General features: G+C 42.9%; 1 protein-coding gene across 6 annotated transcripts; it reads right to left on the bottom strand.

The window, feature by feature from the left end:
* Positions 1 to 544: 544 nt before the first annotated feature.
* On the bottom strand, positions 545 to 17495 carry TMEM169 (transmembrane protein 169). Of its 6 annotated transcripts, none has more exons than XM_039381221.1 (6): positions 17350 to 17492; positions 16720 to 16821; positions 14611 to 14781; positions 13879 to 13994; positions 5945 to 6380; positions 545 to 4469 (listed from the first exon to the last, which is right to left on the bottom strand). In XM_039381221.1, the coding sequence occupies exons 5-6, from the start codon at positions 6246 to 6248 to the stop codon at positions 3847 to 3849; spliced, it is 927 nt and encodes a 308-aa protein (XP_039237155.1). In that variant the 5' UTR covers positions 6249 to 6380; positions 13879 to 13994; positions 14611 to 14781; positions 16720 to 16821; positions 17350 to 17492; the 3' UTR covers positions 545 to 3846. The 6 variants fall into 6 exon arrangements, with proteins under 6 accessions (XP_039237155.1, XP_039237154.1, XP_027590502.2 ...); XM_039381222.1 differs by lacking the exon at positions 13879 to 13994 and having other exon boundaries at positions 3900 to 4064; positions 4181 to 4469; positions 17350 to 17495; XM_039381220.1 differs by lacking the exon at positions 13879 to 13994.
* Between the last annotated feature and the right edge of the window lie 12 nt (positions 17496 to 17507).

The raw sequence follows: 17507 nt of genomic DNA, 5'->3' as shown, positions 1-17507 counted from the left end.
CTCCCTGTGCTAGCAGGAGGGTAGAACTGTAACCAGACTGCATGGGAGAGCACTGAGGGTGGCATTTAGTATTTTCACACCTTGAAGAACTCAACTGGTGGATTCTCCTTTGGCTGATCAGAGATACACCTGAAGTACTCAGGGCTTGTAAGAAAATCTACCCAGCACAGCTGTAAGTAGCAGCTCCAAGACACACAGAGCACATTTGTAGAGTTAAAAGTACTTCCTGTTTTGGTATAGAATTGTGTCTCTCCCTGTAGATCCTTGTGGCTAAAGCTAAACAGACACCCAACGAGTGAAATTAAATCAAAAATTTTCATTTGTGCACTATGAAATAAAATCTAAGAACCCAGAACCAAAAGCTATGACAATTCTGGACAAGTACTGGTTAACGAGAGGTAGAACTGAGACCCATTTCAGACACACTTTAAAGTTGATCTTCAAATGTAATTAATTATAATCAATTATCAGCATAGAATGACTGTGTTCATCCCACAACACTGTTTTTAACACAAATTCAAGCAGAAGCATGAGAGCAACACTCTTGTAAAGCCACATACATCTTTATTCTCCACCCAGGCCAGCAAGGATGGGAAAAGGAAATGCAATTAAAAATAACAATCAGCAAACACACACTATCTTTACTTAAAAAAAAATCCAGACTAGAGCAGCCAGAAACACACTCAACAATCAGAATAACTGGAATTCCCTGCAGTTGGACAGTGGCACATAAGCAGAAATGACTTGTGAGTTTCTGAGAGCAGGTAGAACAAGACAAAAACTTGTGCTTTTTTCTATTACAATAATTGATAATGATTATATATTTTGCAGCAGGCAAACTGCTACAAGAGGATAATGGGCAAGAGGGAAAGCTATCCAGAGTTGTTTTGGGGAAAAGTTTGAATTAAACTTCTACAAATAGCACCAGAACTAACCCCAAGCTTAAAATAGCCCACACCAAAATCAGTGGCACACCTTGACTTTAGCAGGAGCCAAGGCAAGCTTGGTTAAGTATAAACAAGTAGAAAACACACTATGGATTGTCCCAGTATATCCCCCAAAAGGTGACCTCCAAACCCAGAAGCACAGCTGCCATGGCAGAGGGAGGGTACTATGACTCCTCTGACACTCCTTGGTGTCTACATAGCAGTAAGAGGCATAGATCTGTTTTTTTCTCCACTCCAGCGGGCTATTTGCAATCCTGAAAGCAAATCCTGCAGCTCAGCAGACATTTCACATGGCTGTATTCTGTAATGAGCTAGTATTTATCATTCAAGCCCTCTGTAAGCTAAAGACTCTTTGTGCAACTGACCCCAGCCTTTCATGTAGCCTTGAACAGCTGCTGTTTGTCAGTGACAGCTGAATTGGGTTTTCTCCCTCTGCAGCAATGCACACTTGCCAGCCATCCTTTCCTCAAACTTGTTTGCTGCATGTGGGGGCCAAGATACACAATCCACTCCTTTCATGCCAGCAATGTCCCTTCAGGCAAAGTGTGAGAACGCTTGCCAGTGGACCTTCCTTCTCCTTAATGCTTGTTAAGAATAACTTCTTCCCACCCTCCAGCCATGTGGGAGCCTGTGATTTCCATGTGGAACACTATTAAGCAGAGTGGATGCACTGGGTCACTACACATTGCCAGCACTGGCATGACTTGTCCTCAGCTAATTCAGAGGTATATCAACCTGCCTGTTCGGGACAGACCTGTGAAAGGCATTTCACTGCTTGAACCAGTCCCAGGCAATTGTCAGCCTCTTTGAACCCCACTGAACTATCTGACATTGTCTCACAGGTTGGAGTCTGGTTTTTTTTATTTATTTTTTTTTTTGCGGGAAGTTGGTCACTGCCTTGAAAGAGTTCACCAGTAAAAACTGAAAGCAGGAAGAAGCAAACACAGCCTGGCTGTACCTGCGCCAGGGAGCACCTCTGCTTTGTCAATAAAGTGTAGGGCCAAGCCTGCCCTTGATATTGGGTTTGTACACTATTCACACTGTTAATCCTCCAGCCAGTGCTAAGAGGCTCTTTTGACCATGCCTCTCAGGGACCAAGGATGCAGCAGGAACTACTTATTTCTCAGTGTCAGGCCTAGAGGATTGGATGGACTTGTTTATACATCACTGGTTCCCAGATGTTCTAACCAGGACAGACAGTCAGTGTAGTCTTGAGGTCATCCTTAAAATGCAACCCAAAGCATTAGTTTCTGTGAAATCCAGCTTCTGAATGCTTCTTTTTACCATCCTAAAACTAGAGCAGCTCCCCATCTCGGAGGGAGACTGGGGAAGTGAAACATCTACACAGACATGAGTGACTGTGCAGCTGACAGATTGCACACCACGACTTAACCTACCTACACACATGCAAATGGTGGGCTCCTTTGGGTTGGGGCTCAGACAGACTTTCTAGCAGCACCAGCTGAACTACAGCACTCAGAAAATAAATCATGTTTCACATGTGTAACTCAGTGCCCATCAGAATCCATTAAAACTCTCTTTTTCTCATGTCCTTCATAGGCCCAAACCCCAACAGTCAATGCAGTAAAAAAGAACTTTTCTGCTAGCTGTTTTTTTAAAGAGACAATTAAAATTTCTCCAGTTCCTAGTGGCCACATCAGCCTGGTCAGGGAGCCCACCATGACATGCAAAGTCCCAAACGAAGGGAAACTAATTAGGAAAATGAGACTTGAGGGGAGGAGGATGTATGATCCATTGCTCTTCCATATAATTAACCAGGAAGGGAGGGAGGGGAGAAGTGGACACAGATTTCCAGATCTGAGGCACTAATAGACATAGGCTCTGAAAGGCTCCCATTCTGAAAGGGGAGATCTGACAGCTCTCCCGTAAGAGCAACTTGAAAACCAGAATTACTTGTTTCATTGACACCTTCCCATCCCAAGTACCTTCAACTCCACCTCCCTAAATCCAGATGCTACCTGTCTGCACCTGCATTGCAGTGAGATGCAAACTGATCACCCTTCCTCAGAGCAGGTGTTTCTTCCCTATAATGCAACTGTTTGCACTGCACATTGTGTATGACTCCCATAGCTCAGTCCTTCCTAGCAGTGCACCTACCAAGAGATCAAATGCAGGTGTGTCCCAAGCACCCATCTATGCACCTACAGCTACCTCAAGGTGCTTGGTGACAGGCTCATCAGGTCCCCACATGTTGCCTTACAAAGCAAGCCCTACTCTTTCTTTGTGTGATGGGGGTGTTTCAGGTCAGCACAGAGCTCACAGGCCATTGCTGGCAGCTCTGCTTTCCTCTCCCAGTGAAAGGCTGGGCATAACTATTCCAGTGGTCTGTTTGTCAAATTCTGACTATTGTCTAAGCAGTCAGTCTACCTAAGTTAGCTGCACTTGTTGGAAGGACTGGAAAAGCACCCTTTCTAGGAAAACTGCAGGAACGCCACACATTTTGCAATTTAGCCTTCACCTCTGAATGGATTCCTACCTCCTGAAGTTCATCCCCTGAACAGAGACTTCTTTTCTGGGTCAGTGGGTCACTGTTATGCCCTATTTCTGAAAAGCAAAGTCTAACGTGACAGAAGCAGACTTTGCATCATGTATCTCTGCCACTCCTCAAACAGCCTGAGCCCTGCAGACCTGGATTTTCTTACCGTTCCCAGAAGCTGTAATTAGCCACAAGAGATGACAAATCCTTGGATCTCCCCACCCAGAGCACATGAAGCTAGCATTCCTGCATTCTGTGATATTTAAAGAGCACTCCCAGCCCAATATTTTATTCATTAAGCTTGTGTTTAAATATATACATATATTTGAAAAAAAATCAGTGTGTTATTTTCCAGGTGAAGACCACTCGCATATGACCAAAATAGTCATCCAGGACAAAGGCTCAGACTGCTGAGGTTTCAACACCCTGCGCAGAGCTCTTGCCAGAGAGACTACCTGAGATATTGTCAGAATCTAGCAGCTCAACAATGCTGTATGGAGAACAATCTTCCAAGCCCAGCTTGCTGCAGAGCCAGCCACAGAAGCCCTTCTCCATATCCCTGACAGCACGCCACCAGTACCCAAAGGACCATGCTACCTGGGCCACAGCTGAATACAGGCCTAGGGAAAAAGAAACAACCATAATTATAATTGGGTAGAAGATAATCAAAAAGGGACAAAAGGTGATTTTGTGCCAGAAGGTCCTCTCTTCATTGTACACCAGGAAGATGTTGTACCATGTAATGGTTCCGTAGTAGAATGAAACCACGAAGGACACTACAAAAATGACGGGGAGGCAGATGATGGTCCAGAGGACAATGTGGGGTCCTCTGTCCAACCCAACATCACATTTCTTCTTCTTCTCGGGTACGTCCTCTTTAGGAGGTTCCTTTGACTTAGCCAGTTCCTGCAGCTCTTTGTCTGTCAGTGTGACATGGATGTCCACCATCTGACCCTTCTTCTTTCCCCTGGTGATTGTTCCAGTCAGGGTGACATATCGGCTGTCTAAAGGCATGTTCCAGACACCTACAACACAGATAAACTCATCTACATTAGATTTATTTTCTGTATGAAGTACTTTGTGTAAATCCCCAAACACCCCAAAGACAATTTGGATATGTGCATATGGAGTTATAATTAAAATAAAATAAAAAAAGATGGAAGGCAAGAAGCAATGCAGTATGAAAAAAACTATCGTAGAAAGAAATGGAAGAAGAGCTAATGAGGGAGAAGGCAGGAATTCCAGATGATAGAAATCACAAGGGAGAATACTCCAACATCTCCACTAGAGACAATATGTGAAGGGAAAATGCTGTAGCAGTATATGAGAATGAGATGAGACAGAGTAACTGAACTAAAAATCATATGCCTGTTTTCTCTGTTTCCCTCATGGATTTATTCCTGAACAGCATGGATGCTTGGGATGAATTAGATAAATGTGACTGAGACTCTCATTCTGGAATAAGCACATCCACACATGGAGTTATACCTGAACAGCTAATATTTCACTTTACATTTGCACTGTATCTCAATTCGAATTAATTTTTGATGTTTGGAAAAAACTTACAAACTGTCATATAATTATATTTGCATTTTAAGAGATCCATAAGCAGGATAGTGATGGTATATGTGTTGAAGTTACAAATAGACTGCCTTAGTTTTCAAGTGACATTGGTATAGGATGGTCCCTGTAGTGATACTAGGCATAAACTCTTCCATGGGGATAAAATATGTTTCCTCCCGGTTTTAATTCTGACCAGCTTGACTAAGAAACTCTTAAATACAGGCTGAGCAGTTTGAAGTGGTCCACAAAAGGAAGGTAGCAGACAAGTCATGAGGATAGGGGTTGGGATCAAGGGGGAATCTGGTGCATCTGATGGACCAGGAACTTGCATTCACATTTAAGCCCCTCTCAGCCTGCACTGCTGACTCACAAAAGTATTAGCCATAGGCCTTGCCTTTCACAATTCTTCCCTTCTTCCCTGCAAGGGTGACCAGGACAGACATCAGAAGTGAAATGGGGCTCCAAAGTGCCCCATGATGACCTTGCCAAATTACTCTTCAAGAGGAAGCTATGCTGAGAGTATGCAAACAAAAAGCAAATCCTAGATAATAAGTAAAAATCCCTATCAGAGGTAGAGCCACTAAATCCATCTGCTTCCATACTTTCACTTAATAGGCAATTGTTCAGCCATGGACAGCGACTTGATCACAGAACCATTTGTTTAAAGCACGCACAGCATTTTTCTGGATCAACTCCAACCAGCACACACATTGAAAACTAAGAGTGTGGCAACAACCAAACTCTGCAAAGAACTGTGGGAGATATCCCCAATCAGCCTGTAGTGCTTTTTGTTTCAGAGCATTTTCATGTATGAACTTAAACTCCCTTTGCCTGCAGTGTTGGAGAGGGTTCGTCCCCCTGTCACTTCCATTTGACCTTAAAGCAAGCTGTCACCAAAAAAAGTTTACGGGAAGTGGGTGTTCCCAGGAATACATACCATCTGCCATAGACTGACCCAGGAACTTGGAGCCTTCCTCAGAGCTCCTCTCCCCTCCTTCTTCATCCGCCTGTTCTTCTTCCACCTTATTGTCACTCTCTGATCGATACACTATTATTGACTCAGGACGGGACTCTTTTTTCTTCTTTTTCCTCCGGTCCATAGTGGCTTCCCCATCAAAGGTGACAGTGGTTGCCACAGCCCTTTTCATTGTGCCAGAGCGAGGGCTCTGGCCTCCAGACTTGCTGTCTTTCTGCACTGTTTCCTCCATCCCGCTGCTGCTCTCAAGCACTTCACTTGGCATCTTGTAGCACCTGTTTCCAATCTAATAGCACCAATTCCTGCACTTACAAGTCATTGATTAGACAACGGTTCCATGGATGATTTGTTTTGGTAAAATGTCCCACTGCTGACATCCATGCACTCCATTCCCAGCCTAAAATGAGAGAGAAGTCTGAAAAGAGTCTTTTTCTTACCAAGCAGAAAAAAATTGGCAGTATTTTCCTAAAAAGGGTTACTTCCAACTGGTTTAAATGTCATCTGAAGATCTCTCCTACCGTCCTGTACATCAATTCTACTACACAGAATTTTTGTGGTATCTAATCTAATCTTGATTCTCAGCGTCCAATTTTAAATATAACAAACCAAAGCTACTGGAAAAGGAAACAGTATTAACATTTATAAGAAGGAAGTAAACAAGCACAGTTTGCTGGATGAATTTAACATTCCTCTGCAATGCTGGAAACAAACAAAAGACAACAGTTTTGGTCCAAATGAGAATAAAGGACTAAAAAAGAAGTTAAGCAATTTAAGGGACCAGATTAGAGACAACTGCAACAGGAACACTGCACTTGTCCAGTATTACAACAGCTATATTGGTTCCAGCCTTTCTCATTTTGAGCATCTTCTGATTTACTGACATTTGCAAGGATATTACAAAAATTAATCAAATTATGTCAAAATGAATGATGTTTCAAACCTTAACAATTTAGCAATATTTAGTGTTGCCAAACTTGGAAAAATACAGTACATATAGTGGATTTAAAGCAAAATTATTATTAAGATGACTTTACTAGGGAGGGAATTGGGAACCACAGCAGTCTCCTGATTGTGCAGGGAAAACAACACAAATCTTCACAAATCTTTGTACAAATATGAGGGCTCCATTTTTTGCTCCTCATTCAAGTAAAATTAACAGTAATACCAAGTGAAACTGTTATCTATGGGAAAGCTGCCTAAGTAAAAGCCACATAATTAAACATGCATCAAGGCAGACAAATCCTGCTCCATGAATATGGAAGACGCAGGATTAATGGTTCTCAGATTTCATAACATTTAGGAAACTGACTGTGTCAAGTATTCATGAAGTATTTAGGTACAAATCTGAATACATTGAATAATGCTTTAACAGCTCTGAAGAGCTCTGTTGAACATTTGTATTTAAAAGAATGCACGTGACCAATAATTAAGCTTCTACCTAGTAACTGAGTCATCTCTTTAACAGGAAACTAAGAAACACAGTTATCATAATTTGTAGTCCCCACAATGCTGGGGAAATCGTTTTACTTGAACAGATGCTATAAAAAAAGTCAAGCATTTTTATATTTGGCAATATAGTCCTGGTCTTCCCACAGATCTAAGATTTTGCTGGTCTGTTTTGAAATTTTGTGCAGAACTTTAGATCAATCATTTATGGTTCGTACACTCACACTTACGCACATCTCCCACACACAAAACTTCTAATTGTATCACTTTAACACCTAAGAATGTGACCAGTTGGCTCTATGGGGCTTTGAAGAACTCAACAATTCAGATTATTTTTTGACATTATAGAAAATAAATTTTCCATAAAATGGAATTAAAAAAAACCCCAAAATTCAGCATACCCCAGAAATCAGACTCCTTCTAGATCACTGGGCAGAGAATGTCTTTGTTAGCTCTGCAGGAGGGCTGGGAACAGACTGTTTAGATTACCATCTCACGTGCCATGCAAAAATGTATGCCTGAATTAGCAGACATACTGGAAAACAGAAATTCATGTAAGGTTTTTTTCGTTTTTTTTTAAAAATGCCTTTATCGGTAAATGGAATGAATTTATGCTATGGCATAAACTCACTCTTTGTAGTACATTCATCCAGGAGGTACAATATGATATAACATTTTTCTCTGAAAATCATCAGTAAAACTTCATGTTTTGCATCTATGAAATCCTAAAATCACCTGACTGAGCCTAATGAGTCCCTGGAGCAACAGTGAGATTCTGTTCCCAGAAGTGATGAAAACAGGCCTGGAAACACAGAGAAACCAAAAGCATCACTGCTGGAATAATCTGCTAAAAGCCTGGAGTCGCAGAAGTTGATTGGGGATTGGATTCCCAAAGTTCCTGGCTGTAGTTCCATGCTCAGTACCTACTAACTTGAGAAAGGGATGACTTGCAAGTAACATTTAAAAATAACACAAAGCTACAGGCAAAGATTTGTGGTTGGGCTTCTTTTTTTCTTCAAGTTGATCCAGCTGTGGCCTTGCTTAAACTCCCAGCAGATGATGACGTCAGTCTTCAGTGTGGTGCCAAAGCCTAAAGGACTGTGTCAGCCTTGACTATGCAAGGAGGAGCAAGGTTATGTTACTTTTGACTGTGTCACAGAAATCTCTGGCACTGGAAATCTGTGTCCTGTTCTTGTGCTCACCAGTCAGGCAGAATGATGATTAATGATCAGAAGATGCCTATGATCCCCAAGTTATTTTGCTATGCCTGACATTCCCACCCCCACTACAGCAGCTACCCCCACCGTGAATTACAACCAGGACGATCAAAGGGTGGCAGCTCAGTTTCTTGTCTTGCTGATAAAAGGAGAGGGAATGGGCAATGGGGGACAAGCCCCTAAGAAGCACTGTTCCTGTGGCTGAGTCAGAGCCCTTGGGATAAGGAAGCGAAGGAGCCCAGATTATTCTGTTTAAGGCACAAGAAGGTAAAATCTAATGTCAATCTGTCTACATCAAAAATAAAAACATAAAGGAGATCCCTCTGATCCAGCAGGCGAGGATGCAGCAAGATAAAAAGCCGCAAGATACAAATACAGGGCAGACATTAGGTAGGTGTTTTAACAAAGTGGGTAGGTGTCACTTGATATACATCACTCGATGGTTGATATACCATCACTGGGAACTTCTGAATCTGGAGTGGCTATCTTGGCAGCAGTTTGGTCACCTGTACTTGGCCAAAAGAGGTGTTAGTGTGGTGAATTCCTCTGGTTTGTATTAGGGAGCAGTCAGATGGTAGATCACAAAGATCCTTCTTAATCTTATGCCTGTTTTCACATCATGTTTATTTTTTTCTCATCTGTTTCCCAATGAAGCAGCTGGAATACCCTCTGCCAGCTGGTCCAGACCTTCTGAACACAGCACTTTGAAATACCACCAGCAGCCCCACATCCTGCAGCAGTGCTGGGAGTCAAACAGACTCGAGCTCCAGTCCTATGTTTCCTTGGAATATTTTCTCTGTAGCTGCAGACAAGAAAAGGGCTCTTGCAGAAATCACAGTAGCGTACTTAAAAGCCTAATTTTTCTCTCTTTCTTTTCTTTATAACCTCTAAGAACAAGGCCAGCCCTCGCACTACACGGCTGTCCACAGCACCAGTTCTTTCAGCCACACACCAAAATCTGCACCACTTAAAAGCCTTGCTGTGGAGCTGCAGCATGACAATTGCTGAGCATCTCGTATTAGTGATGTGTCCCATGTGGGAGCACAGGGACAGACAGGAATCTAATAACAGTCCATGGGAGGGAAGGGAAAGAAATGGTCACATTTCAGAGATAGCAGGGAGCAGTTTATTAGCCAAACAATTTATTATTAATCTCCATACAAAAACAGATGGAGAACCCTGGGGAGGCAGCTCTGCAAAAACACTCTGTAGAGGAATTTTTAGAAGCAGAATCTTCTGTTACTATGCAGGAAAGCTACTGCTACTTATGCTTCCCATGACAGTAATAGTCTTTGACACACAAAACAGGAGCCTAAAAGCTTGGCCTTGCACCATTTAGGTCAAAGGAAGCTTCTTCCATTGGTTTTCAGGGCTTGATCCTACGGCTAACAGAAGAGAAATTATCCAGTTTGAATGTAGAAAGGAAGGAAGAGCCTTCCTGCAAGCTAATAAAATCCTTGATCTTAAATCCCTGCTACAGCACAAGTAACCTTTTTATGACTGCTCAAAGCAGACAGGAGAGGAAAAAATGTAGACGGTAAGCAGCAGGGAACATCAATTTTTATTTTTATAGTCACATAAAATGTACAACACATAAGAAGAACTGGCACTGTATCTTCACTCACATCATGCAGGGGTTGTCTGCAGAAACAAAAAACAACCTGGGCTTTAGAACTACTGTGAGTTACGCAGGATGGGAAAAAGATAAAGGGAAATTTACCCCCGAGACACACCTCAAGAGAGAGAGCTTCCCAGCCCTGGATCTTCCTTTGCTTGCTGCTTTTACTCCATAACTGCTGCACCCCCAATCTTATCTCCACCCAAGCCTGCCCCTGATTTTCTGCATGTGTGTGTATGTTTTTGAGTATGCATGTTACCCAAAAAGATCTTTTCCAATCCCTAGTAATTTTTAAAGGGGGTTATCTGCTGGCAGATTGTACACATGAAAAATAGATGATATTAAATGCATCCAGCTGTTCAGTACAGATCTGTCTGTCACCAGTCAATTGTGTTATGACAAAGTGCATTGGTCTAATGCAGAAATGCAGCCCCAGACCCAATAAAAACATGTGCAAGACCTGTATAAGAAAACACATTTAATTCAGAACTTATGTAGGGAAAGAGCCAAATGGTTGGGTTCCCTCGACAGCTTTGGATCTGTTTTAAATACCTAAATGACTCCATATTGTCTTTCACATATTCATCTTCACCTGCTGAAACAGAGGATGCCTGTCTTCTCTTTATTTCACAGTGAAATAGCTCAAACTAGATTGCACAGTTACTTGAATCTAGCGAATACTCAAGGCTGGGATGAATGACATACTAGAAGGTAAGGCAAGAACAGCCCCTCCCTATCAGTACTAGGGTCTGTGCAGCTTGTGGCGAGCTTGACAGGGGGATTTATCTCACAGAAAATAATGTTATTTTTAGCCAGATGGATTCCCTCATCAGGTTCACTGTGCAGCTCCTTCTAGAGGAAAGAATGTCTAAGCAAGGCAGGAAAAACTACCTCTCCTGGCAGTGGCCTGTTTTGAGGCTGCATTATCTGCATAACAGCAAGAGGCACAAAGAGAAACATCCATCTCTGCCACCCCAGCAAGGTAAAAGAAAGCAAACGGCAAAGTTCATAGATCACACTTATCTTTCCCTCCCTGCTTAATCTATAGAGTTCAAAGCACTTTCATGTCTTGGAGAGAGAGACAAGAAAAATGACCATGGTCTGGGGGTGCATCCGAGCAGGAGCAGACTTCAAGCTGGACAGCCAAAAGCAAAGAATGGCACCGAGCACATGAGTCGAGGGGATAACACAGTAAGATGACTCATGTCACCAAAAACTTTATGGGTGTTTGCTAATGGAGCCCCCCTCTGCTTCATGCCTTCCCCTCAGGAGCAGAGGGTGCTAAAAGCTCAAGCTAAAAGCAAAGGGAACTGTGGGGAAGCGACCCAAGACTGCTTCTGCAGACAAGCACCGACAGACCCAAGTTTGCCCAGTCCTTCCAATTTATCACTGGCACATGGCTCCTGCCTGTAGACAGGTGGCATTAGTGCCAGCTGGCACCACACTGCTACTGGACCTATCCTGATGGCACTGTGAGCCAGATCTGCATTGGCCAACTCAGCTGGTCGACCATCCCTGAGGCTGCAGCAAGACTAGACCTGCTTAGGTGTGGATTAAGGGCTTGCTGGCTCCTGGGGCCATGCTGGGTTGCTCAGGCCCCCTGCTCTCCCTTCCATCCTTCCATAAGACAACCAAATGCTTGCTGACAATATTCTACAGATACAGCCAAAATACAAAAAAAAAAAAAAAAAGTAGTGGAGAGGGGCATTCCAAAGTATCACTATATTGTTTCTGAATGACATTTTCAAAGGATTTTTTTAAAAGTCAAGGACATTTTACAGAGTATATGTTATATGAATCAGTTCTTTTTATTTTCCTCTGCTGTTCCATAACTTTTCCAAATGTCACAGAATAATAATTGCTGTGTAGATCACTTATTACTGAAGACAGGAAGATACCATAAAAGAATAGCTGAGCATTTTTATTTTATATTACATGAAATGCCTAATCGATTTCTTACATACCAACTTTTTTTAAATCCTCAAACTGTACTGGTCTACCTTCTCTTAGAGCAAAAGCCTGAAGTGCTGTCTTGCCTTTGTCTTCCCACTTTTTTGTCCAGACTGCTAGAAGAAAGAAAAATTGAGACAAAGGACACAAAGCTTTCCAGTGCCTCCACATGGATTATATCTGTTTCTTTATTATATAGTGCTAAAAATGTCAAGGAATGACATGTACACATTAGCCTTTAAAGAGAACCAAGGCTTTCAAAGCAGCATGACTTGGAAATGGAAGTTGGTTTGAAATCTTCAAAGCAGACCAAGCATTTAGATATGAATCTTGAATAAACTCAACCATAAGGTGGAGACACGCTTTCTCTTCCCCTGCTCTACCCCTCAGTTCTGCATTTGCCAAAACAGGCCATCTTGCACCTCAAAACATCAGGTGCTGATTGTAATGCCTACCCCATCAACTAAATCACTGTTGGATTACACCATACCATAGGAACAGCTGAACAAAGTCAATCTCACCAATTTTAGACCAATATACTGCCTCCACAGCAGTGCCTTTAAGCTGGGATCATGTGTGGCATCTATTTTTATTGGTATAATACCCAATTTGTCCTCATTTGGGATTGGAAGATGTACTAGGAACTTACTGCATACAACAAACTGGAAGTGTGTCTCCTCCCCTCTAGGCATCCAAGCAGATGCCTAGAAAACAGTAACAACAGAGCAAGTATGTAGTACATGAAAATGGAGTTTTGAGCTCCTCACCTCCCTTACCAGAGTGCAGAGGAAATACCTTCTACACAGCATATACACACACGTACGTTCAAGTAAAAAACACCAGCAGTTGCTGTTCTTGAAGCCTCCAAAGCCATGAAGAACCAGTGGTGGGTGTGACGCACTTGTGCTGACGCAGGACATCTGCTACAGACTTGGCTGGCAGGTGACCTCCATCACACACTGCTCTCAAGAGGATGTTTTAATGCATGCTGGACTATTGTCTGACCATTACAATAATTAAAAACAAGGACCCTTGTTGCCACCTCAGGCTCTTTTTCCTTCCTAACTACTCAGAAGATCCCTGACCATCTCAGTCGCCTTTCTTGCCCTGCTCTGTGCTGGCAAGATCAAGCACCCCGGTGCTTTACTCAGACAAAATGAGGAGAACACACATCGAAATACTTGCAATTAGAGAGGAAGCAGTTGCAGTCATACAGCCTAATGGAGAACATGGTCAACTGTAAATCCAGCCTGGAAAGGATTATCTGAAAAATACTGAGACCAAGATATATCCTGTGGTTCTTATTTAAGCAAGATATCAGGGGGCTTCAAATCAGAACTTTCTCAGAGTAACACCTGGCTGCAGCCCAGGAGTTGCTGGAGAGCACAACTACACAGAGAGAGAATTGGAAGATTCCCCTGGGAGTGATCAGGATTGTTTAATGCATTGCACAGTAAATATAATCTAAGGTATTTAGACAGTATCTCCAGCAGCAGGAATTACTTGGCTCAGGGGACTTGCGACTGGATACAAGTGCAGATAGAGATCCACGATGCCAGGATATTAAAAATGCAGCACTTTGAATTGCAGACAAGTGAATCATTTAGTATCATTAGTATGGTATTAGCAGGGTGTGTGATTATTTATAAAATCTGTCAACATACCTGTTTCAAACTATTTGATGCTGATATTCTACATCTTGTAACACTATGAACTCTGCTTCAAGTGGGATGTCTTTCTTGATATCTCCTGCATTTTTTTAATCACTGGAATGAAATTCCTAGGGATAATGATGAAAGGCTGTAAAACCCTGATTATCTCCTAATTAGACTGAAATCCCCCAAGATACAGCTGAGAGTAAAGTACCTTTCCAGAGAGGAAGTCCCTAAAGAGATTAATTGACCAGAGAGCCTGAACATCAGCTGGGGCTGACCAGGAGGCTGTTCTGACATGGAAACCAGAGGCCACTAAACAGAAAGGCTCTCACTTGCCGGAGAGAAATGATGAAAGGAAACACAGCCTCAGGAGAGAATGTACAGGAGGTGAAAGTATCAGGGATCTCCAAAGAGGCCTGTTGTATAATCCCACTGAAAGGTCCAGAGAGGTAAAGACACTGAAACTCAAACTGGTTTTCATTTGGTCTTGGCTCAATCCACGCATTTCTTGTAATAGGTATGGGGAAGGAAGAAATTATTGTTGTTATACTTTGTGTAGTTTGGAATCCCAGGAGAAGATACGAACCTGGAGCACACATAAGAGTGGGGTCTGCAAAAGCAGAGGCTGCTGCAGTGCAACCATGTTTTTTTTGCAAAAACCCTCTGTCAGAAATGGTCTCTGACATTAAAATTTTGTTTCTGGCACTAAGATGCTTTTCATTAAATCTCTTCTCCTCTCACCTCCTTGTCAGATTGCTGACTCCAGGGATACCTCTCCTGGGGTTTGGATCCTGTGGAGGTTTCTCTCCTGTTTGGAGCCATCTGTTTTCTCACATCAGGTTGGTATTTAACAACTGTGAGACCTTCCCCCTTGCCAAAAAGGATTACAAGCTATAGGAGGCCACGGACACCCTGAAGGAAAGCATGATACAAGGAATTATTAAGGCAGTACATATCAGTGCCAGGATTTTTAAAGCATGGCAGAGTTCTGGACTGGCAGATGTCATCAGCTGAATAGCTGAGCCATAGGCTGGCAAAGCACATCAGCTTTGGACAAAAGTAGCCTTTTCTGAAAATGCAGAGTTTCCTATTCATCTCAACAAATTGAACTAGTTCATTCAAAGCCAAGATACAATCTGGGAGCTGTAAAAACAGGAAATCTAGTTTTTCCTCTTCAATATATAAATAAAAAAGTAAATGTTCAAGAATGATATCCCACAACTCCAAAGGAGATGACAACTGGAAAAAACTACAGATTAATTCTTTTTCCTAAATGTGTCATTTTGATTTTTGAATGTTTAAAGTGATAGATATACCAAGGCAAAAAAATTCAGATACTTAACTTCAAAAAATGAAAATTATGACTCCGAGGCTTTAAATGCAGATTTATTTTCTTCCAAATTCAAGCTGACATATACTGAAAAAATAAATAAAAAATAAGCTGTCTAATCAGACACTATTTTCTAACATATAAAAATTCAGAATCTGAACATTAAGTTTATAGAGTAACATAAGTACGTAAGAGCCTTCTGCTTACTAATTTACCACTATGGCTGCATGTAGTAACAGACCAACATGTTTTCGTGTTACCAATAAAATTAACATTCCTTTGTGATTAAGAAAGAACAAGCATATGAGAAGATTAAAATTGATTTTAGTTAATAAGATTTTCTCCCTTTCATCTTAAATAATTTTGAATTTCAAGCCCTGGAGTAAAATCGAGTCACACAAAGGTACAGTTTGAATCCTTGGTTCAAAGGCAAGCCACACAACAGTGAACAGAACCCACTGCCTTGCTGAAAATGTCCGTGAGCACTGGTTACCTCAGCTCTGTTCTTTGTGGATAGATTTTGTACCAGAAGGGGCTACCCTCCATTGATGGCCAAGGAATGGATGTCTCCTTTTCTCTCCTTCTTCCTCTCCAGTCTGTATACCTCTCCCCTTTTACCTCCCACCTATCACTAAGAGAATCTTAACAGAATCTTAACTGTTCAGTCCTTTATTTATTGTATTTCTGCGTCTATTGAGAAATTCCAGAAACCAAGCAATATATCCTGATGGGGAAAAAAAATCATTTAATAGTGCTTTCTGGGAAGAATAGTGAAATCAAGGAGGTCACATGAGCACAGAGGCTCTCTAGATTTCCTTTGGAGCCCTGCAGCTTAGTCGGGATGGCAGGCAGGTTGGAATATGAAGATCTAATTCACTAGCACAGATGAGTGCTTCTCCCTGGGATTAATTAATGATCACTCTGATACAGCCTGCCTGAGATATCTAGGGCAGCCAGAGACAGTTAATAGGGATCTGTGAAGTCTCAGATTGTGGAAGATAATTAAAGGAGGGTAAATTTTTTTTTTTTGCGGTGTCACTCACAGTGCTTCACGTTTTGCCTCCAGAAAGTGGAGTGCTTTAAAACATTAAAGGATTCTACAAACATTAACTCACCCAAAAAAGGCAATTTTGTCTAACAGTTGTCTCACTGGCCTAAGCCACCATGCAGAAATCCACTTCTGTCTTGCCACCCTTCGCTGAATGAGCCTGGACATACTGTTAACTTCTCTATGCCTTCTCTTCCCTACACTTTAAAGGAGGATATACAGCATCTGTCAAAAAACACTGAACTTCAGGATAAAGATGTTATCCTAAAATTGTCTCAGAATTAAAGTATTAAACCTCAGAATATGTTTTGGGAGAGTAAATAAATTTGTTTAACAAATGAGAAAACCACAACAGACTCAGTGATTCTCCCACTTTACCTATATGTGTCTTTTCTTAAAAAAAATTCTCACTGTCTTCTCATATTAGCCAGCTCTCCTAAGGCAAAAATAACGAGACAAAATTGAGACATACTTTCAAACATCTCTTCTATTGAAAAGGACAGAGGAGATGCCTGGAAAGACACTGAACATGCACACACACGCTGCTGGGCACATCAGCGCTGGTTAAAATCACCTGCAATGGACAAAGATGCTCTGTCACTTCACTGTAGGATAGAAAGGAAAATAACGTTGGCTGTTCTCTGTGTCAACTGAGCAATTAATATTGTGCTTAGTTAGGGCGATTTCTGGGGCAGGGGGGCACACAAAGGCATCTTAGCCCAAAATGACTATACGGGGGACACGGTAAACGCTACACCCTCAGCCTTCAGGGCGCGGAGAGAGCACTCCCCGCCCGCGGGGGTGCTGCACACCAGCACCTTTGCCTGAGCCCTGTGACACTCCATGGGCATTCCCCCGGCCGGGTCTCCGCTCCCGCTGATCCTGAGGGTGCCTGCCCGCGTCCATGGGGAAGGTGACCCGGAGCGGTGCAGAAAAACACGGCAACCCGACCGCGGGTGGGGGCAAGTGGGCGCTCGCTGCAGCGGAGACCCCGGGGCGCCAGCGGCGGCACCGACCCCTCCCCAGTGCTGAGAGGTGTCTCCCCCGCGGGGTCAGGGTCGGACCTGGGCGTTCCCGACCCCGCACAGCCGCCCCCTCTTACCTGCCGCCCGCGGAGCTGCGCCGCAGGACTCCGGGCACCGCCGGCAGCGCTGGTACCGCCGCTCCGCCGCCGCCGCCGTCCCCGGCGCTGAGCCCCGGGCGGGCGGGGCCGCGCGTCACTCGGCGGGGGCGGTGTGAGGGACGGAGGGAGGGAAGGAG

The sequence above is a fragment of the Pipra filicauda genome, unplaced genomic scaffold (genome assembly GCF_003945595.2).
Source record: "Pipra filicauda isolate LSUMZ 115617 unplaced genomic scaffold, ASM394559v2 scaffold218_size1660888_pilon, whole genome shotgun sequence".
Taxonomy (NCBI): domain Eukaryota; kingdom Metazoa; phylum Chordata; class Aves; order Passeriformes; family Pipridae; genus Pipra; species Pipra filicauda.
This window is presented reverse-complemented; position numbering and strand designations above follow the sequence as displayed.

Excerpts from the sequence above, each read along its gene's own strand:
- TMEM169 (XM_039381221.1), bottom strand. The coding sequence starts at position 6,248 with ATGCCAAGTGAAGTGCTTGAGAGCAGCAGCGGGATGGAGGAAACAGTG. Across the intron at positions 4,470-5,944 it reads GGGTCAGTCTATGGCAGATG|GTGTCTGGAACATGCCTTTA; the intron begins GTATGTATTCCT and ends TCTGTGTTGTAG.